This window comes from Staurois parvus, unplaced genomic scaffold (genome assembly GCF_062004578.1).
Source record: "Staurois parvus isolate SC_StPar_1 unplaced genomic scaffold, SC_StPar_1.0 ptg000748l, whole genome shotgun sequence".
In the NCBI taxonomy this organism is placed as follows: domain Eukaryota; kingdom Metazoa; phylum Chordata; class Amphibia; order Anura; family Ranidae; genus Staurois; species Staurois parvus.
Window position 1 is genome coordinate 1688732 of NW_028318544.1, and position 21037 is coordinate 1709768.

The 21037-nt window shown below is 41.6% G+C and overlaps 1 protein-coding gene across 1 annotated transcript in view; it reads right to left on the bottom strand.

Moving 5' to 3' along the window:
• Positions 1–670: 670 nt before the first annotated feature.
• The window catches only part of CPA6 (carboxypeptidase A6), a 164134-nt gene continuing 143767 nt past the window's right edge, over positions 671–21037 (bottom strand). Inside the window, exons 8-11 of the mRNA XM_089654280.1 lie at positions 20052–20139; positions 18748–18950; positions 10324–10408; positions 671–6755 (exon numbers count right to left, since the gene is read on the bottom strand). Of these exons, the coding sequence (XP_089510406.1) occupies positions 6568–6755; positions 10324–10408; positions 18748–18950; positions 20052–20139 (564 nt within the window). The 3' untranslated portion in view covers positions 671–6567. The remainder of the gene's footprint in view (positions 6756–10323; positions 10409–18747; positions 18951–20051; positions 20140–21037) is intronic.

The window sequence follows — 21037 nt, forward strand, 5'->3', positions numbered from 1 at the left end:
TCATTCAGTAAAAATGCTTTCTTATACCAATGAAATTCCTTGGTATAAGCAATCATAATGTGTAAAAAAAAAACCTTATGACTTGCACAGAGTAGTACAATGTTAATATGGTAACATCATATTGCTCTGGTCACAGGAGTAGAAAAAAACATACAAAAGTAATAAAAATGTAAAAAAATATATATATATATATATTTATATATATATAAATGTGTGTGTGTATATATATCTATATCTATATATATATATATATATATATATATATATATATTATATACTGTTGCCAGTCAGTGTCCTTGACCACCATCACACCAGTTATATGGTGACGCTGTATTGCATTGGTGACAGTGTGTAAGAAAAAAAATTGTGAAAACTTTTTTTCATTTCTTCATTTTCCACAAAATTTTGACACAAAAGGACAACTTCAGAAAATTCACAATGCCTCTCCTAAATATCTCAGACTATCTACTTTCTCAAAAGTGGTTATTTGGGGGGTATTTGTACATTCCTGGTGTTTTTGGACTGAAAGAAATTAGATAGGCTGTCAGTACATCAGGGTTTATCTCTTTTCACATCTATACCATAGTTTGTGGACTCTGTAACTTTCCTACCAACTAAATAATAAACACTTATTTGGGTTATTTTCATCAAATAAATGTAGCAGAATACATTTTGGCCTAAATTTGTGTAGAAAGATTATTTATTTGCAAAATGTTATAACAGAAACAAAGAAAAACTCATTTGTTTTCAACATTTTCGGTCTTTTTTCATTTATAGAGCAAAAGATAAAAATGTAAGAGCCCCAACTAAGCCAGCAGAAAAAACAATTTTCAGACTTTTTAATTCTTAGGGTTTAACCTATTAATAATACTGGTTTTAAGGCTGTTTGAGAAATTATCAGGCTTAAACCTTTTTGTTTCCTTGTTCACCCTTACACTTCCCACTTGGGGAGTGATCTCGTAGTCAGAAGGCTACCATTTATGCCTGTTGACCCTGCAGTATTTAAGTGGCCACACTTTAAAGGGTAACAAGAAAAAGAGAGGAAGGCGCCTCTAAGTGCAGTATTGACAATTTATTTAGTAAACAATGGATAAATTGCACTTACAAGATAAATAGTTAAAAAGATTAATCGTGTGGTAATTAGATCCACGTGGGACATCCAGCCGTCCAGCAGAAAACTCTGTCTACAGGATCAGGAAGTAGACTTCTGAAGAAGGAGCCTATTGAGCATGCTCCGAAATGCATTACCGCCCCCTTCACCTCCTACATCCAACTCTGCTCTCCTAGCTTTATTTTGATGCACAGGCACATCCTGAACTCTACGTCCTGATCCCATAGACAGAGTTTGCTGCTGGACAGCTGGATGTATACTAAATAAATTGTCAATACTGCACTTAGAGGCGCCTTCCTCTCTTTTTCTTGTTACTGTATTAGAGCCTTGCTTCCACTCTAAGAAGAGCTGCCTCAGTGTTACTGCTCCCATCCATCCATCCCTGATATCCATCTGGCACCTTTATCCTTAAAGCTAAAGAGGTTGGGCTCCAACAAGCGCGCCCTATATAATATACATACACACTTTAAAGGGTATTTACTGTACTGTATTGTTACCTCTAAACTGTTGCCTTATCATTTTATTGCTACCAATACAACCTGGTAATTTTTATTATAGTTGGTGTGTATATTTCTTGTGTAACTGCCAGATGACTCCCCGGCCAAGTATTTTGGTGGGGCTCCATTTAGGGCCAAAGAAAGAGCAGAGAACCCAAATCTATTAGCAGCTCCTTTAGGGGTAGTACTACACAAGCAAAATACTTTCTTGTGTTAAAAGCGTTATAGACTCCAGAAAGAGAGAGACATAATCTTGTCCCTGTACAAATCATTAGTAATACCTCATCTAGAATATGCAGTTTGGTTTTGGGCACCAGTTCACAAAAAGGATATTGGAGAACTGGAGAAAGTACAGAGAAGGGTAACCAAGCTGATATGAGGCATGGAACTCAACTATGAGGTCAGGTTAGCTGAAATGAATGTATTCTCTCTTGACAAGAGGCAATTAAGGGGGATATGATCACCAGATATAAAAACATAGGTGATCCATATAGTGAACTTGGTAAAGAGTTATTAACTTTTAGGTCATTCTGGAGGACAAGGGGACACTCTTTACATATGGAGGAAAAGAGATTTAATCTTCAGATACAGAAAAGCTTCCTTACAGTAAGTGCTGTGAAAATGTGGAATAAACTCCAAGAACTAGTTCTGACCAGCTAAGTAGATTGTTTTAAAAAAGGAGCTAAATGCATTCCTAAATGCACAAACTATATATGGACGTGAACACTTACAGGTAATAACACCATAGATTATTGATCCAGAGAATATTGAATGCCTCCTGGGGGATCAGGAATAGTTTTTCCCCTGCTGGAGCAATTCAGACGATGTTTTGTGAGGGTGGCTTGCCTTCATTAGCTGTGGGTATAGGATTGTGTATTGTATATTTATTTATTTATTTCAGGTACTTTTATAGCGCTGTCAATTTACGCAGCACTTTACATATGTATTGTGCATTCACAACAGTCCCTAACCCTCAAGGGACGTACAATCTAAGGTCCCTAACTCACATTCATACATACACATACTAGGGCCAATTTAGACAGGAGCCAATTCACCTACCTGCATGTCTTTGGAGGGTGGGAGGAAACTGGAGTACCCAGAGGAAACCCGCACAGGCACAAGGAGAACATGCAAACTCCAAGCAGGTGGTGCCATGGTTGGGATTTAAACCAATGACCCTAGTAACTGCCAGGCAGAAGTGCTAACCATTTAGGCACTGTGCTGCCCATACATAGAGATTTTCTATTTATTTATTTTTTTCTATTGGGTTGGCTAAATGGACTTGTGCCTTTTTAAAACAAACAAACAAGCAAGCAAACTATATAACCATATTGTATGTAACCATGGTAGGTTCCATGTTAAAAATATTACATTTCCAATATAATTTGTGCTGCTCTGTAAACTGCCAACAACACTGGCCAATAAGCCGGGCAGATACATGCTTAGGATGGCTGTAATGTCTTTTTCTATTTTTCCTTATATTGGCAGCATTTTAATGCTTGGCAAGTAGCACAATTCATTTCAAAGGCTAAGCATATCCTCTTCTCCACAATTGTAAATCTGGAATAAACTAAATTTGGACTAACCTAGACTAGTTGATACTGACAAAGATCCAGATATTTCTAAAACTATTTAATCTGTACTTTGTGATTTTTTTTATTTATTCACCTTTACAATATAATACACACATAACAAACACAATATTTTTGAAAAAACACACTTTAAAAAAAAAAAAGTTGAAACACCCCTCTTGGTCTCTCAAGAGCACTGAAGATTTATACTGCTAAGGTTCCTTTTGCACTTATGTAGGGATAGTTTAGAACAGGGGTCAGTTCACTGTCCCTCAGACCGTTGGAGGGCCGGACTATAGTTTAAAAAAAAAAAACTATGAACAAATGCGGACACAGTACAGGAGATGACCAGAGACTGCGGACATAGTACATGAGATGATCAGAGACTGCGGACATACAATGGTGGCGGGAATACTGGGCTGGCCACTCCATAAGACGCACAGACATTTCCCCCCCAAGTGTGTCTTATGGAGCGAAATATACGGTAAATGCAGGACAGCTTGTTGGCTCAGATCTGTGTACAATGTAAAGAGAGAGAGAGAGGGGGGGGGGGGGATAAGGAGGGGAGAGAGAGAGAGGAGGGGGAGAGAGAAAGAGGAGGGGGAGAGAGAGAGGGTGGGGGAGAGAGAGAGGGTGGGGGGAGAGAGAGGGTGGTGTAGCTGGCCAGCTAAGACCAGTCCTAGGTTGTTAATATGGTTCACATATATGTGTATACCAAACCTGCCAATAACCTCAGTACAGTATATATGTGCATATGTTAAAGCCAAAAGCAGAATCATTGCTGTGATATATGTCTTTGATTGTTATATGACATTTATATATTCATTGTGTTAGCAGAAGCAGAAAGGGAGGATATGCCTTTAAGAGTTAGTTAAAGATGAGCCAATCACAGACAGCCTCATACTGTACAGAGCCTTAACCAATCCCAGCCAGTTTCACATTTATGCCTGTGTAAAACTCCCTGCTAGGATTTTCTAGAGACACATGCTCACCAGACAGAAGAGGAAACAGACAGTTCCAATCAGAAAAGCTTTATGGAAGCAGAGCAGGCCAAATAGGTATTTAATGCACTTGTGTGTTCCTCTGTTGTTTAGTAATGCAGGTAGATCTGTATGTTAAAACTGTTGTGTGTGTTTACTTGTAGTTCCACCGAACTTACGAACTTATCGAATTTACGAACTTATCGAACTTACGAATCAAGTCACTGTAGAGTAATCATAATCCAATTGAATCTATCGAACCTATTGAATCTATCGAGATAAGCTATTGAATCAACCCAATGTAATACAAATTAAACCATTGTAATATGAAAGAAACAAGCCATTGTAAGCAGTGTTATATGAAGAAGATTGAAGTTATTAAAGAAGTTAACTAAAGTATTCGGTGTGCTCTTTAAACCTACTGCATCCATAGAGCGGCATTGGAGGAATTACAGAGTAAAGTCAGTCTCATCAAACAAAGAAACAGCAATTGCATAATTTTTCTGATGCCACAGCGCACAAGGCACTACAAGTGCTGCGCCTGCCACAGGTGGGGGGAGAGAAAGGAGGGGGGAGAGAGAGGAGGGGGGAGACAGAGAGGAGGGTCGAGAGAGAGAGGAAGGGGGGAGAGAGAGAGAGGAAGGGGGGAGAGAGGGAGGAGATCGATCATCTATTGCACTTATCTAGGGTCCGTGGCCGTGATACCCGACATGCAGCGATGGAGTCTCCTCTCTTGCTCCACCTCTTCATGGTCAGCTCTAGGCTCCGCCCTCCGGCCGTGACGGTTGCATGCACTGATCAGAATAGATGGCTGGCTGGCTGCAGGGAGGCCAGGTGAGAGGTGCGGGTTCATAAGCCGAGCCCACCTTCCCCTGTTCTAGAATTGCTGATCCTGCCCTCCTGCCTACCGAGCTCTCCCGACCTGCCAAACCCTAGTCCCTTGCCTCGCGGAAGATATGCCCCTGCCCGGCGGGCAGGATAAATGTCCTCGGCGGGCCATATGTGGCCCGCGGGCCGTAGTTTGAGGACCCCTGGTTTAGAATAAGAGACTAGAAGAATTGCGTACTATTCAAACAACAAAACTATGGGAGCATAAATATAGGTTAGGCAGACAGTATTCAGGTCTGAATTAAAGATGGCCTATCACCTTAATATGTAGGCCACATATAGTATAAGCATTACTAAATCACATCTGTTTTGATTTTTTCTCTTTAAACACCACTCCCGAGCTCGAGGAATGTAGGGCAACATCTATATCAGTCTCTCAGCCAGGGTACCTACAACATTGGCAAGGTTTCCTCGACTAACAGCTAATATATATACTAATGTAAAGGACATCATTCCTCTAATTGTCCACTAATTGTGTCCCACTGACCATAAATGTAACAGGACTCTTCTCTCCTGACCACCAACACAAGAGGGCATTTCTCCACTAATCTCCAATGTAAGTGTAAAGTACAGTAGTTACTGTTTCCTTTTCCTTTCTGGTCAAAATATCTTTTGTTTAATTTTATTAATATACAGAGCATGGCTTTTATGATTATTATCTACAATTTACTGACCAAACTAATGGGCCTAAAGTGGTAAATAAATTATTTTTTTTGCAGGGGTTCCCTGAAACCTGAAAATTATTTCAAAGGTTCCTCTTTGATAATAAGGTTGGCATCAGCTAGTCTACACAGATCACAGGGTTTCTGGCAACCTATTGCTTTCAAGCAGACAGACCTTTCTGTGAGAGAAGGATCATCAAAACACAACCAGCCTCATTGTGAAATTAGAAAATATGATGACCAGTACACATACATGCATTCATAAAATTAAAAACTAAAAACAGGAAACAAGAGTTTTAAAAAATGAACACACACTGATAATGTTATTTACAATATATTGTTCTCATTATTTATAGCTAAATAACCCATTACAACTGAACTACAGACTGACAGCTAAATACACATTTAAACTGCATATATGTGAACTGTTTTACAGCAAAAGCATTTGTAGTTCTCTTCAGCCAGTCTTGTGATCTGGTCATGCCTGCAAGACAGCACATCTAGGTTTCTTGCAGACTACATTGCTGTCAATCAGTTGATTCTGGCTCTGGATGCCAGTTTGTGAACGGACAATGAAGGAACAGGTGCTCAATGCAAAAGTCATCCCAGCCTTCTCTCCTGTAAGCATGTTCCCTAGCAGAACTTCAAAAAACCAGCAATAAAGCCCTAATTGCCTCAGACTGCTGACCCTTCATCTACAAGGTTTCTTCAGGGCAGAGGATTACATGATGCTGATTACATACAGTTCATAACATAAAACTCCTTTAAATGAATACAAAACAGGGATAAATAGTTGTGGTACAAATCTTTTAAAAGGCTACAGTTCCCAATGAAAATGTACAGCTCTTAGACATCTTTCTAGCGGCATTTCTTCAGCAAGTGCATTGTGATATTTTTGACTGCTAACATTGTCTCTATACAGGTTGGTCGAATGAGACCTTCTGGAAGGAGAAATCCATAATATCCAGTGTCGCGAAGTTCAAATGCAAATGCATATGGTATACCGATATTATAAGCCCAATCAATGGAGCTGCCAGAACTCAAATCTGAAACACAAAAAATGTTGTATATTTGTGAATTATCAAATGTAGCCCTTTCAAGGTAAAGTGCTTGCAACAATGCATTGGTGAAGTTGCTACATACTAGAGCAATGTACATCCCGGTTCCTTCTCAGCATGTACAGGAAATACATCAGCAATGGCCACCTAAATAGCCAAAGAGAAGCATTGCAGAAAGCAGTGAAAAAGATGGGCACTTTTGTTCACTTCCACTTTATGGCGAAAGCCAGCTATTATCCAAGTCTTCTAGTCCAACATCAGTACCTGGCCACACACAGGCTCTTTTTGTTGAATGGGCACTAATTCGCACAGACACACTCTAAAGTCTTGCACAAGCCTTTCTAGAGGGGTGAAGGCTGCTGGGGGGTGGGGGCAACTCCATATTAATGCCCATGGTTTGGTAATGGAATATCCAACACGTTCATGCAGTATATGCTGCTCTTTCACTTTCAAAATGCTTAAAGCCAAATGATTCATTAAATTGCATTCTAAATTATGAATAGGAACCTTTATGTACCTATTGAAGTGATACTAAAGGATCATTTCTTCAAGGAAATTTCACCTGCTCAGATGAAGACTTACCTAACATGCTGCCTCCTCTTGTTGAGAAATGTTTCTTTCTTGCTGCTTCAGCCAGTCCCACCAGCACCTGGATTAAGGATGAAGCATACCAACCCACATGCCATCAACATGGGGGGGCGGGGGGGCCTTTCCAGGGGTGATACCCCTGGCAAAGCACCTTGTTCCTATGTTAATGAGGACGAGGGGCTTGTCCCCACAAACCTTGCCCAGTGGTTGTTGGAGTCTGTGAGCGAGGGGCTTACTGGAATCTGGAAGCCCTGTTTAATAATAAGGTGGCCCTCAGATGCCACCCCCCCTTACTTATTCATTAAAAACTAAATAAAAACACCAAAATTTTTTGATAAGTCCTTTATTTAAAAAAATCCCCCAAAATATCCCTAGCTGTAAATCCATTGTCAGCCACAATGCCCACTGACTTGCTGAAAAAAAAACCCAATAATCCGCTGCACACAAAGCCAACTAACAGCTCCCCGAACTACCATGCTATCAACAGCTATATAAAGGAAGGGCAGGGATAGTGGTGACATCATTGCCCAAATTCAGCCATAATACTAAATTCCCTGCCCATTTGCTTACATGGCTGGGGTCTGGGCCAAAGTGAATCCACCAAGTGATGTCAGTGGTTGGTAAAGACATAACGGATGGACTCAGAAGTGAGGCAGAAGAAGTGGGAGGGCCAGCCATTGGCTTATTTCAGGGTAATTCAGTGTTTGCATATGTGAGTAATGCAGGTCAATTGCGTTAATGGAAATTCTGTGCAGGCTTCACCTGTGAAGACTCATAGATCTGTTCTCTAAACATGCCAATACAAGCTAAGCAAAGTGATCTTTTTTTTCCAAATTATGCCTAGATGGTGTTTAGTATACACAAACAAATGTAATGTCTGAAAGATTTTTAGGTAGGTATATACACTGCTCAAAAAAATTAAAAACACTTTTTAATCAGAGCATAGCATCAAGTCAATTAAACTCCTGGGATATTGACCTGAGCAGTTAAAGCGGACTTCCAGCCTTTTGTGTTTTTTAAAGGTCAGCAGCTACAAAAACTGAAGCTGCTGACCTTTAACAAACACACACTTACCTGTCCAAGAGTCCAGCATTGTTCTCACCCACACTGTCCCTTCTCCCCTTCTCTCCTCCATGGCACCTCAACTGTGGGCACCAGGCTGTGACAGCTTGCGACTTCACAGTCTGGTGCCCACTACGCATGCCTGAGTCGCGCTGCACCTCCTAATTGGTCCTGCAGTCTCCTGGGACCTGTGAAAGTTCCCAGGAGACTGTGGGAGAGAGGAGAGGGCCGAACTTCCAGTTCAATTCACCACGGCGAACTGAGCCAGAAGTGGGAGCGGGTACCTGTGAAAAGCAGGTACCCGCTCCCCCCAAAAGGTGCCAAATATGGCAATGGAGGGGGGGGAGGAGGCAAATAAGCGTAGCTTCCGCTTTTGAGTTGAACTCCGCTTTAAGTAGCAGAGGGGGTTGTTAATCAGTTTCAGCTGCGTTGGTGTTAATGAAATTCATAACAGGTGCACTAGATGGGCAACAATGAGACGATCCCCAAAACAGGAATGGTTTTACAGGTGGAAGCCACTGACTTTTTTTCCCTACTCATCTTTTCTGACTGTTTTTCACTAGTTTTGCATTTAGCTAGGGTTAGTATCACTACTGGTAGCATGAGGTGATACCTGGACCCTATAGAGGTTGCACAGGTAGTCCAACTCCTCCAGCTTTGCACATCAATACGTGTCATTGCCAGAAGGTTTTCTGTGTCTCCCAGCACAGTCTCAAGAGCATGGGGGAGATTCCAGGAGACAGGCAGTTACTCTAGTAGAGCTGGGCAGGGCCGTAGAAGGTCCTTAACCCATCAGCAGGACCGGTATCAGCTCCTTTTGTACAAGGAAGAACGGGATGAGCACTGCCAGAGCCCTACAAAATTACCTCCAGCACGCCACTAGTGTGAATGTCTCTGACCAAACAATCAGAAACAGACTTCATGAGGGTGACTTGAGGGCCCTGTGCTCACTGCCCGACACCATAGAGCTCGACTGGCATTTGCCATTGAACACCAGAATTGGCAGGTCTGCCACTGGCGCCTTGTGCTTTTCACAGATGAGAGCAGGTTCATCCTAAGCACATGTGACAGACGTGAAAGGGTCTAGAGAAGCTGTGGGAAATGGTATGCTGCCTGTAACATCATTCAGCATGACCGTTTTGGTGGTGGGTCAGTGATGGTCTGGAGAGGCATATCCATGGAGGGATGCACAGACCTCTACAGGCTAGACAATGGTACTCTGACTACTATTAGGTATGGGGATGAAATCCTTGGACCCACTGTCAGACCTTAAGCTGGTGCATTGGGTCCTGGGTTCCTCCTGGTGCATGACAATTCCCGGCCTCATGTGGCGAGAGCATGCAGGCAGTTCCTGAAGGATGAAGGAATTGATACCATTGAATGGCCCCAATGCTCGTCTGACCTACATCCAATAGAACACCTCTGGGATATCATGTTTTGGTCTATCCGATGCTGCCATGTTGCACCTCAGACTGTCAAGGAGCTCAGTGATGCCCTGGTCCAGATCTGGGAGGAAATACCCCAGGACACCATCCGTTGTCTCATTAGGAGGAAGCCTCGATGTTGTCAGGCATGCATACAAGCACATGGGGACCATACAAGCTACTGAGTACCATTTTGAGTTGCTGCAATGAAATTTCAGCGAAATGGACTAGCTATGATTTATGGGGTGTCTTTGAATTTAGTCCTTTGTAGGTTGATAATTTTAATTTCCATAAAACGATGGGGCATCCCTATGTTCCTAACACATTACCCGGTCCATATCAGTATAGATATCCAGCATGATATTTTTCCCCATTGAGATCTGATGTGTTTTCAAAGTGTTCCTTTAATTTTTTTGAGCAGTGTATTATAGATAATCACTCCATTTATAGAAGGCCACAGTTTATTACCAGAAAATACTCACATAAAGTAGATGCTGCTGGACCATGTCTATACCTTACACCATAAGCTGAGTTTATAGCCTGGACAGCTTTTTGTGCAGCTGATTCCTGTTTTAAACAGAAACAGAATTATTAATAAGACAAACTTCACATATGCACACACACATTCACAAAAATTCATTACAGTACTGGTCACTTTTCCCTGAAATTAAACAGGCAAAATAAATGTAACATGGGCACCATGGCAAATAACCATGTATTTTAAGCCTGGGTTGATAAGAAGAGGAAAGAACTAATTGGTGGCAGTCATCCTGTTTCTTTTATGACAGCTTTCCTTTAAAGTCCAACTATAACAAGCATTTACCAACCCCACTCATGCACTGCTAGGGTAGATTTTTACTAATTCTTGGAGTTGGGCTTTAAAGGTGTAGCACCTGCTAGTGATGCTAGAGAGTTAGGAAAATGCATTGGCTTAAGTAGTTGGAGTGAGCATGTCTAACTAAGGGTCAAGTCCAGGTCAGCTCAGGTTCGGCTGGATGACTCAGAAGGTTGGGCCTCTATCGCCTCCACCTGGTTCTGGAGACCAAAGGAAGCTTCCAGAAGCTAGTGAGCAGAGGGGTGGAGACCAGGATCTGCATATTCATGGGAGCCTGACCAATCCCAGGCTGGAGGTTCTGGTAGTGTGGCAGACTGCCCCTGGATATAAGGAGCCATCTCAGCAGGGGTCTGGAGTTGGGTGGAAGATGGACTACTGAAGGTGCTGCTGTGTAGCCTCAGAGCGGACCTCAGACAAGGGGGATTCTACCTCCAAGATGAAGGCTGGAGGAAAGGCAAGGAAGCTGACAGAAGCAGCTCCACTGCCTTACAGTCCACCGGAGAAGGACAGCCTGCAAGCGGGGACAGGAACTGGCTCAATGAAAGGCCTGAATGCAGTTTACCCAGAGCTACAGGATCCAAGGACAGAGTGAGTACCTCTGCACCTCTGGGGCTTACAGGAGAGAGGGCTGCTAGGTGCAATACTTAACCAGATCTCCCTGGGACAATGCTACATGCCTGTCTTGGAATCTCTTGCTCCAGGATATGCTCCAAAAGACTGCCAGGTGGATGGGCATTTCCTAGCTGGGGTCTGAAGAGATTTCACAGAGACATTGATTCATTAAGAGACTGGGCCACTCTGGCTGGAGTAGAAAAGTTCAGGAACTACTTTTTTGTACAGAATTAGGAAATGTTTCCTCAGAGATATTACTGCAAGTCAAGTTGGGCATCCCATTTACCCTTATCCCCCATATAAAACAACAAAAACAAGCTCAAGGACTGGTTACTGACTCAGGATATAGGGGGACTCCATACTCCTTCGGGGGTGAACGCTACAAAGGAAAACTGCACTTAAAGAAATTTAGAGGAGGGCAACCATCGTTAACCTCTTTTTTTTCTGCTATGCATACTTTTTCCAGGTTTGTTACTCAGAAAATACTGAAGCCATTCTTTTAGCATGCAGCGAGGAAACTAGCATTTTCAGAAGTTAACAAGGATAGCAACTGTACTCCGCTCAGTATAGGTTTCCTTTTATCCAAGCAGTGAGTGTAGAAAGTTAACACTCAATAGATAGGTGATGCAAACATTAATGTTCTGGCAATTATCCTCAGGCTTTTAGTAACCAATGGATGCAAAATAAGCAGTCACCAGCTGTACAGCATCTATGTTAATGTACTGGCATAATTGTATTGGGATTTTGGAGAGACACAAGTTTTTAACATTTATACCAAAACCTAAAAATAAAAACTCATAAAATATGAGCTTAGCTCCTTCCAGCAGTGCCATTCTATTTTATGCTTTTTAATCTATTCAGTTAGCATTTTTTTACCTTGTAATTCTGCCATTTCCCAATTTTCCTGTACTAGGGTGGCAAAGCTCCCTCAGTGGCTCCCTAAACAGGCAGTGTTGTCTCCCTAGTAGACTACCCGTGGACTCCATGATGATTTGCTGATATGGGCAGCACAGTGGCTAAGTGGTTAGCACTTCCTCTAGCAGCACTTGGGTCATCACTTTGAATCCCAGCCATGCCACTACCTGCCTGGAGTCTGCATGTTCTCCCTGTGCCTGCATGGGTTTCCTTCAGATACTTCGGTTTCATCCCACACTTCAAAGAAATGCTGGTAGGTTATTGGATATGGTCTAGTATGTGTAATGTGAGTTAGGGACCTTAGGGTGTAAGCTTTGTGAGGGCAGGAACTGATGTGGGAATATACAGTATATAAAGTGCAGTGTAAGTACCTATAATAAAGAAATATAGCATGCAAGCACAATCAGTGCGTGGGACCTCAACAGTGCAAGGCATCATGGGATGTCCACGTCATTGAAGAGAGACATGCACAAAGTGGAACTGGCCAAGGGAAGAGCTGTACAGGCACAGCACATGGAGTTTGAAAACAAAAAGTTGCAGGGAAAATATAACGAAAGTCCTGTTGTGATTACATGCAAGCAGACAGGCTCTTTATTGCAAAAGAAACATTCAATGTCTCTTCTGTAATAAAATACACCTACCTGCCTATTCTCAGCATCTCCAGCATGTAAGCTAAGCTGCCCATGCCAGGAGTGACGTCATCCCGCAATGAAGGCTGCTGAAGACCAGCACACATAACAAGATGCTGGTGCCCATAAAGGACAAGTACCATTGAAGTAAAGGTAAGTAAAGCTCCCTTTTGTTCCACTTTGAGTTGCACTATCAGTCAAAAGTTGTAGAACACCTCCATTTCTCCAGCGTTTATTGAAATTTACACAGTTTAATGTCCTAATGTACTCTGAAAATAAAGCATAGAACAAATACACAAATTGACATCACTCAGCACAAGAAATCATGGAATCATTTTCTTTAACAATATGTAATCTACATTTTTGACTCATCAAAGTAACCACCTTCTGCAGATACAACAGTAGAACACACTTGTGGCCTTTTTTCTACAATGGAAATCAAATATTGTTCAGAAAGTTCTTCCCAACACTGTTGCAAAAGTTCCCACAAATGTACTGCAGGTTGCTTTGCTTTCACCCTTCTGTCCAGTTCATAAAAAACAGCTCAACAGGGTTTACATCTAGAGACTCTGCTGGCCAGTCCATGATTTGAAGCCTACCAACTTGTTCTTTTTTCTAAGGTAGTTGTGCCAAAGCCTGTAGAGATGTTTTGGGTCATTATCTTGCTGTAGGATGAACCCTGACCAAGTAGGTGTATTCCAGGGGGTATTGTATGGTGCTGCAAAATGTTGTGGTAGTAGATTTGTTTCAGGGTACCACTCACTCTGTTCAAGTCACTGACTCTGGATCCAGCAAAAGATTTCAAGACCATCACACTTCCTCCTCCATGTATGACAGTTGGAGGTTTATTTAATACAGATAGACAGTGCAAATCAGGCTCACCTCTGCATAGAAACCAATCAGCTTCCAGGTTTTATTGGCAAAGCTTTATTAAACAAGCTAAGGTTAGGAGTTTATTGCTTTCTATGCAGAAGCCTGGTTTTGCACTTTCCAGCTTTAGTAAATAAACCCCTTGATGTCACACACCGAGAATCCATCTTTTTACCTACTCAACAGCGTACAAAAACCCTGCATGATTGAGTAGGGCTCCATCAAATAGGTGTTGACTGCAACTGCACCTGTCTTATTATTCCCTTCAACAAGAGCAGAAAGTGTTTCACGTTTGTTAAGAATAAAGATTTCCCATAAACCACTGCAGCCTTTTCAGCTTTTAGAAGAACACCAGTGAAGGTCTCCTCCATTCTCCTTTTGATACACATATGCCTGTAAGTTCTTTTGTTGTGTTTGTTAAAGTCATATACATAGCTAGATCACATTTCTTTGTATTCAATGTGACTTTTAAGTAGCTGTTTGTAACATATGTGCTCATTGTAGGCATTTGTGAGAGACATATATACAAGCATATTTTAATTTCAGTTTATGTGATTGTAGTGCAGTTTTACAGAAATATTCACAGTAGTAAATTTAGTTTTGCAATGAAACACAGTGCTGCTTCTGTCAGTTTTTTTTAGCTAGCTGTCAGCTAATCATTAGTAGAACAGCACAGCAGGTCTCAAACGTTTATTCATCAGTCAATAAGACCATCATCCAGTCTTCAGTAATCCACTGCCTGTGCTTCATGGCCCAGGCAAGGATCTTTTTCTTATTTTGCCATCTTAGCTTTGGCATTCTTACAGCCACTCAATCTGTCAAACCCGTAGCTCAAAGTTTTCTCTTTGCACTTGAAACTGAGACTTGCTTACTTTGATCAGTGTTAAGCTGGGCTTGAAGCTATTGTCTTGTGAGTCACCTGTCACAAAAGCTGTTGACTCTCAGAAACTTGTCTTTTGATTCTGTTGTGGGTTTGGTCTACTAGACCTCCTCCTGTCAGTTTCCTCCAGTTTCAAAGACCCTTTTGACAGTGCAGCAGGGGCGGACTGACCATTTGGAAACTCGGGCACTGCCTGAGGGCCCGGGGTCAGTAGGGGGCCCCATGAGATGCCCCTGGTACCTTTTTCATAGGCTTTTTTGAGTTTGGGCAAGGATATAGGGGCCCCATGAGCTGTCAGTCCGCCCCTGCAGTGCAGGAAACTGTAAGCACTGACACCTTGGCTTTCTTTGCAATTTCTCTAAAGAAAAGATCTGCACTTTTAATGGTTAAAATGGTTGGTCTGTCTTCCTTTGTCAGTTGCCTTTTTCCCACCATTTTGAGAGCAATTTACTACTTCCTGCAATACAATACTGTCCAAATATTGCCTAAGAGGGTATAGTGCTACAGTCTATTTCAACACTGCTTTTATGCAGACAGAGGGCAGCACAGTGGCTAAATGGTTAGCACTTCCACCTGGTCATTGGTTCAAATCCCAACCACAGCACCACCTCCCTAAAGTTTGCATGTTCTCCCTGTGCCTACGTGAGATTCCTCCAGGTACTCTGGTTTCCTCCCACACTCCAAAGACATGCTGGTAGGTTAATTGGATCCTGTCTAAATTGGCCCTAGTATGTGTATATATGAATGTAAGCTAGGGACCTAAGATTGTACGCCTCTTGAGGGTTAGGGACTGATGTGAATGTACAATATATATGTAAAGCACTGCATAAATTGATGGCTCTATATAAGTACCTGTAATATATAATAAGTAATTGACAAAAGTTGGGACACCTGTAACACTTGTTAGCATAAACGTTAAACCCTGGTTCACATCAGCACAACTTGTCATGTGACTTGAGAGTTCAAAGTCACATGACAAATCACACCCCATTAGTGACAATAAGACCGTTCAGATCAGTGGAACTCAAGTCGCAGCAACATTGAAAAAGGTTCCTGCACTATTTTGGTGCAACTTGCATTGACGTCTGTTAAGTGAAGTCAAACAGAATATCAGCAAGCTGCAATGAAGTCGCACTGAATAGTCAGCTTTGAAGTTGTACGAAGTAGCATGATTTCAAAGCCGCACTGGTGTGGACCAGGGCTGAAGGCCTCATTCACTTACATTGCTGCAGAACAACTGTGAGTGGTTGACCTATTACTTCTTCGCTGAAAATGGCCTGTTTGTAGAACTCCGAAAAGTACATTATTTTTTCATTTTTGTTAACCTAAACTTTTTTTTTTACCTTTGGCAGTTTCCACCTTACCTTTGTACCATTCCAGGTTATTCACTGGACTTTAATTGTTTAAATTGAAAAAAAAAAAGGAAAAATTTGGGTGTTCTAAAACTTTTCACCAGTAATATATTTCATTTAGGGCTCTTGCACACAGACCAGCTGGATTTGTCCATTGTGATTGTTGGCATATTTCCTTCTCCCAGACAGCCCAGGTGCAGTGTATAGCCTGCAATTGGCATGCCTGTGGCTCCCGTTGCTCTCAGTGTATATTGGGAATTCTGGAAGAGACAGCAACACTGCAGCCAAGATCAGCACAGGAAAGTGAGAGGTGACAGTTAAGTGTTTGGGGACGATGGGGAGACAGAAAAAATTGTAGGACATTTTTATCTTAATATAGGGACTGTTCTGACTTTTTAATCACTTTAACTTTTATGCTCTGCTATTTAATCAGACAAGAAACAATGTGGGGAAAAAAGAATAGTGAATCACAAGATGACCAAGGATCATAGCCACCCACTTTCCTGGTCAGTTCCTGATTTTTCATGGACAATTGGCTATGAAGAGTTTCGAGCAAAGTACTAGCTCTTCGTGCACAATGCCATATTGATCAAGTTTACAGTCGTGTTTATGGGATCAATATAAACAGAGATCAAGCTACGATCAATGAAGCAGAAGACTAAACGCCTAATACACAAATAGATAAGGAAACTTAAAGTACTTCATCAACAAATAATATTTACAGCGCAGTTTATTAACAGCTACTGCATGTCATTGTAGACTACATTGCAGTGATTCAGACGTAGTGGGTATTAATCAACTTGACAATATTCACATGACTAGACACAAGGATTAAAAAAAAATAAACAAATGCAATTCATAAATGGGATATAGTGTGGTAAAGACATGAAAAATGGTTTATTAATCTCAGAATTTGGTAGATAGATAAACCACTATGAAAAAATGCAACTTCAGCACTCAGTTTATTAAAACTAACGATGTTGTATGTTTACCTTAAAGTGGAGTTCCACTCAAAAGTGGAAGCTCCGATAATTTGTCTCCTCTACCCTCCACTGCCATATTTGGCACCTTTTGGGGGGAAGCGGGTACCTGGTATTGACACTTCCCACTTCCGGGTCAGTTCGCCGTGGCGAAGTGACCCAGAAGTTCAGCCCCCTCCTTCCTCCCGCAGTCTCCTAGGAGCTTTCACAGGTCCCAGGAGACTGCTGGACCAATCAGGAGCGCGTGGCGCGACTAGCACATGCGCAGTGGGCACCAGACTGTGAAGCTGCAAGCTGTCACAGCCTGGTGCCTACAGTTTATTCAGGGTGGAGGCTGCGTTTGTATGGTTTGTATGATTGCCTTCTGGGCCGTGGAACCAAGCTCCTCCATCCATTAGGGGTTGCTACTCCCAGTCAGCTAGGCAATGTGGTCAGCTGACTTCCTTTTACTGGGTGGAGCTCACTCCGTGGCCACACTCCCAGATAGGGGGTGCCGGCATACTGTCTGGCGGATGTCCTGTGCTGATATGCATTCCAGCAGAATATACATGTCTGTGTGGGACGCACGGCAGTCCCACTTCCAGCTTTTGAAGGGCTGGCGTGTGTTCCAGCTTACCACCTGCACATTCACATCAGAGGCCATGAGGAACTAGTATGCTAAAATCCACAATAATAAGAGAGAGTACACTGTAATAGGTTTTTACCCTATCTTCTCATACATATCTGTTTGTGCAACATTCATCGCTGCTTGTAAACTGTAAATTTTATATTCACACAGTTTGCAAGCAATTGTTGCCAGCACATATGGATCGTGGGACATGAGTTTACATGGTATAATATTATATAAAATATATACTATACAAGTTACATATATGCTTTTTATGGATTTTTATGAATGTTTAAGTTTTTAATAGATTATTAGGATTTCCTACGTACTCAGCAATTCTGATAGATTAGTTTTGTTCAGTTCATTCTATTTTTTTGGGAAGGGAAGCACATATGGATTTTGTCCCCACCTTCGGGCAAGCTATTGACGGCCCACATGCAGTATCTGGACTTGATACCAGATCATTTAAAAGAGGGTACAGGCATTGTTTGTACTATTTTTTGTTGTTGAAGAGGCAAGTCCTTGAAACGCGTTAGTTGTTGGAGGTCCAGGGTTCCTATGTGGATAGCCATACTATGTGGACTGGACAGTGCTGTTCTTTTTGATGAGCTTTTGATTAATTCATCTTTTGTGAGTATATTACCTATCACATTTTTATCAATAAATGTTATTTAAGGTAATGCACTAGGCCAGTGCACCCTCTGTTTGTTTTCTTTGTATCCAGTTGTGGGATGAATGAATGCCTTGTATGAACGGGAGGAATGTTATTCCCCACCAGCCAATCAAGACGAATGAATGACAGCACCTGGAAGAAGCTGGGGAGAAGATGCCAGCGTTGGAGAGGGACCTTGTGTGCATCAGACTGTTGGAGCCTATGTGAGTATTCTTGCCTTTGGTTCTGCTTTAGTATGGGTTTGTTATGCTTTACCAGCTGAACAGGTTCTTTTTGCTGGGGTTCATACACGGGAGAGAGTATATAGGTGCACATGTGCTCATACCTACAGTATGCATGAGGCATAGACTTCCTAACAGTTATTGGGTTGACCAACCTTCTATTTCATTGCTGACATAAGCAGCGTCTCTCATCTCTCATGGTCTCAAGCACTGTTTTCTGGAGAACTGAAGGGTGGATAGACAGGGTGGATTTGCACACATCCTAATTTATCATATTAAGCAATTTTATTACATATGATAATTCAGATGGTAGGCTTCTCAGAGTAACTTACCACACACTTGAAATTTGGAATTGTTTCATACTGATAGGAATAAGGATAGAGTACCATTTGAGCATATGCATGAAATGTCATGTAGATTTTGATATATTTTCTTCTTTTATGGATAAATTGGGCAACTGCTTTAACTTCTGGTTCAGACTCTGCATATGGTCCACAGTAAGTGCTGTCACATGGATTAAGAGATGCCCCTTCCTCTATGATATCAAAGAAGAAACACTCCGTTTACTGCAATGCATATATGAATAAGTATAACAGACTTGTGAATAAGGACAGAATCTAATCATTTTGCAAATAAATACACTGTATAAATTAAACGATGATACACTACGAAAAAATAAAATATTATTAGACATAAGTCCTTAAATTCAAAGATCAAACTTTGCTTTTTTTTTTAGTTTTGCATAGAGTGGAGAGGTATTAGAATATCTATTAGATTTTTATCGCTGTCTGTGCCCACATTAGGGAGATTCAGTCTCTCTATTTGTCCTGTTTATCATTCTCATTTAAAGTGGAAGTAAAAGAAAATTCCAAATTTTATGCTGTCCCCAGAAAAGGAATAGAGGGGAAATCTTCCAATAAGGACACTAGTTCTGGAGATCTGGGGGCCCCAAGGATTTTCATTAAATTGCAGGCTATGGGACAGGGAGTGAATGTAAATCTCTGCAATGTGAAACAGATGGCACAAAATAGGGGTTATAACCCTCCCTTATTCTATTCAAGATGAAAAAAAGTTTTGCCTATAGATCTACCATAAAGCGGTAGTAAACCGCAACGAAAAAAAAATTCTAAAAAAATTCTCCCTGCAACATAGGAGCATAATGTGCTAGTGTGCATTGCATACTAGCACATTAAGAAAGACTCACCTGAAAACAAAGCCTTTCAGTGGAGCACTGCCCAAGGCTTCCATCTTCACCTGGTCTTCCTTTCGGGTTTGCGGGCAGTGGCCATTTGACTGGTCAACATCACTCCTGTGCATGTGTGCGGTAGTTTGGCACGTCTCTCTGCGCATGCGCAGGTGGCATCAACTGCCACAGTAAATTTCTCCTAATCAATGCACGTTTAGGAGATACAGTATTTACAGTACCTACAGGTAAGCCTTATTAAAGACCTTATTATGTTGGCAACTAGAACTTTATTTTGGATAGCAGGGTAAAAAATGGTTGTACACTCACCAAATGCATTAAATAATTCAGCCATAACATTTAGATTTTTCCTTTCTGCAGCTGTTTTTATTTTCAAATATTAATAATATTAATTTAATATTAATAACAATATTTTCTAACTTTCACTCTTACCACAAAATTTGACTTTCCAATTTCTATTTGGATCAACACCATAGCAATTCAATTTCATTTTTGATCTTGTCTTTCTCCAGAAACGATCCTAACAAAATATAAAAACAAATTGTAGTAAAATACTTTGTAACCAGCAAAGTGTAACAGGCTAGCCATGAGTCTGACACACTATTTCATTTACACGGCCTTGTCTTAAAAAAAAGGTATATACAATAAAAGTGCAACTATTGCCCATTTTCTAAAATACTAGTTGCTTGGAGAAGAGGAGAAGAGGGGCAACAGTAGCTTGCAGATGACTGAAGGGAGTAGCCACCTGATCCATCGAGTGGCACTGCCCCACAGAAACAGACCAGTGCTATCCACCAGTGTTGACAACATTGTTGTGGTTTGCAGCCTCTGCCTGCAGCATATTAGCATTAGATATGTGCATTAACCCATATCAACTAAAGAGCAATCATCATTTATTGTTTCTCCGCTGGCGCTGTACCCTCCCTCTCTTCTCCAAGTGCCCCCATTGCACCAGACTGTGTGCATCTATAGACACACACAGCGTAGCTTGACCATGCGCCTCTCCCTCCCCACAAGATTTGACTGACAGGAGCAGAACCCAATGGCTCCCATTGCTTTCAGAGTCTCCTGTGCATACAGGAAGAAAGAGCAGTAATGCTGCAGATGGCCACAGCACTGGATTGAGAAAGGACTCGGTTGGAGGAGGAGGAGGGCCTTGCTATTGGAAGGGTTTTTTTTACCTTAATGTAGAGAATTCATTAAGGTGTAGAGAGATGTTAACCCTTAACTGGATGGCATTTACATTGCATTTACAAGCACTGTGTATTATAAACAATTGTCATTTATTGTTTCACAAAGTACTGTTTGGACCTTTTCCCGTTTTCTTTTTGCATCTCTGTGCTGTTAATCTACTGTAGTCTCTCTACAGTCATGCCTTCACTCACTTGCTCCAGCGGTGGCCGGATGACAATGCTCAG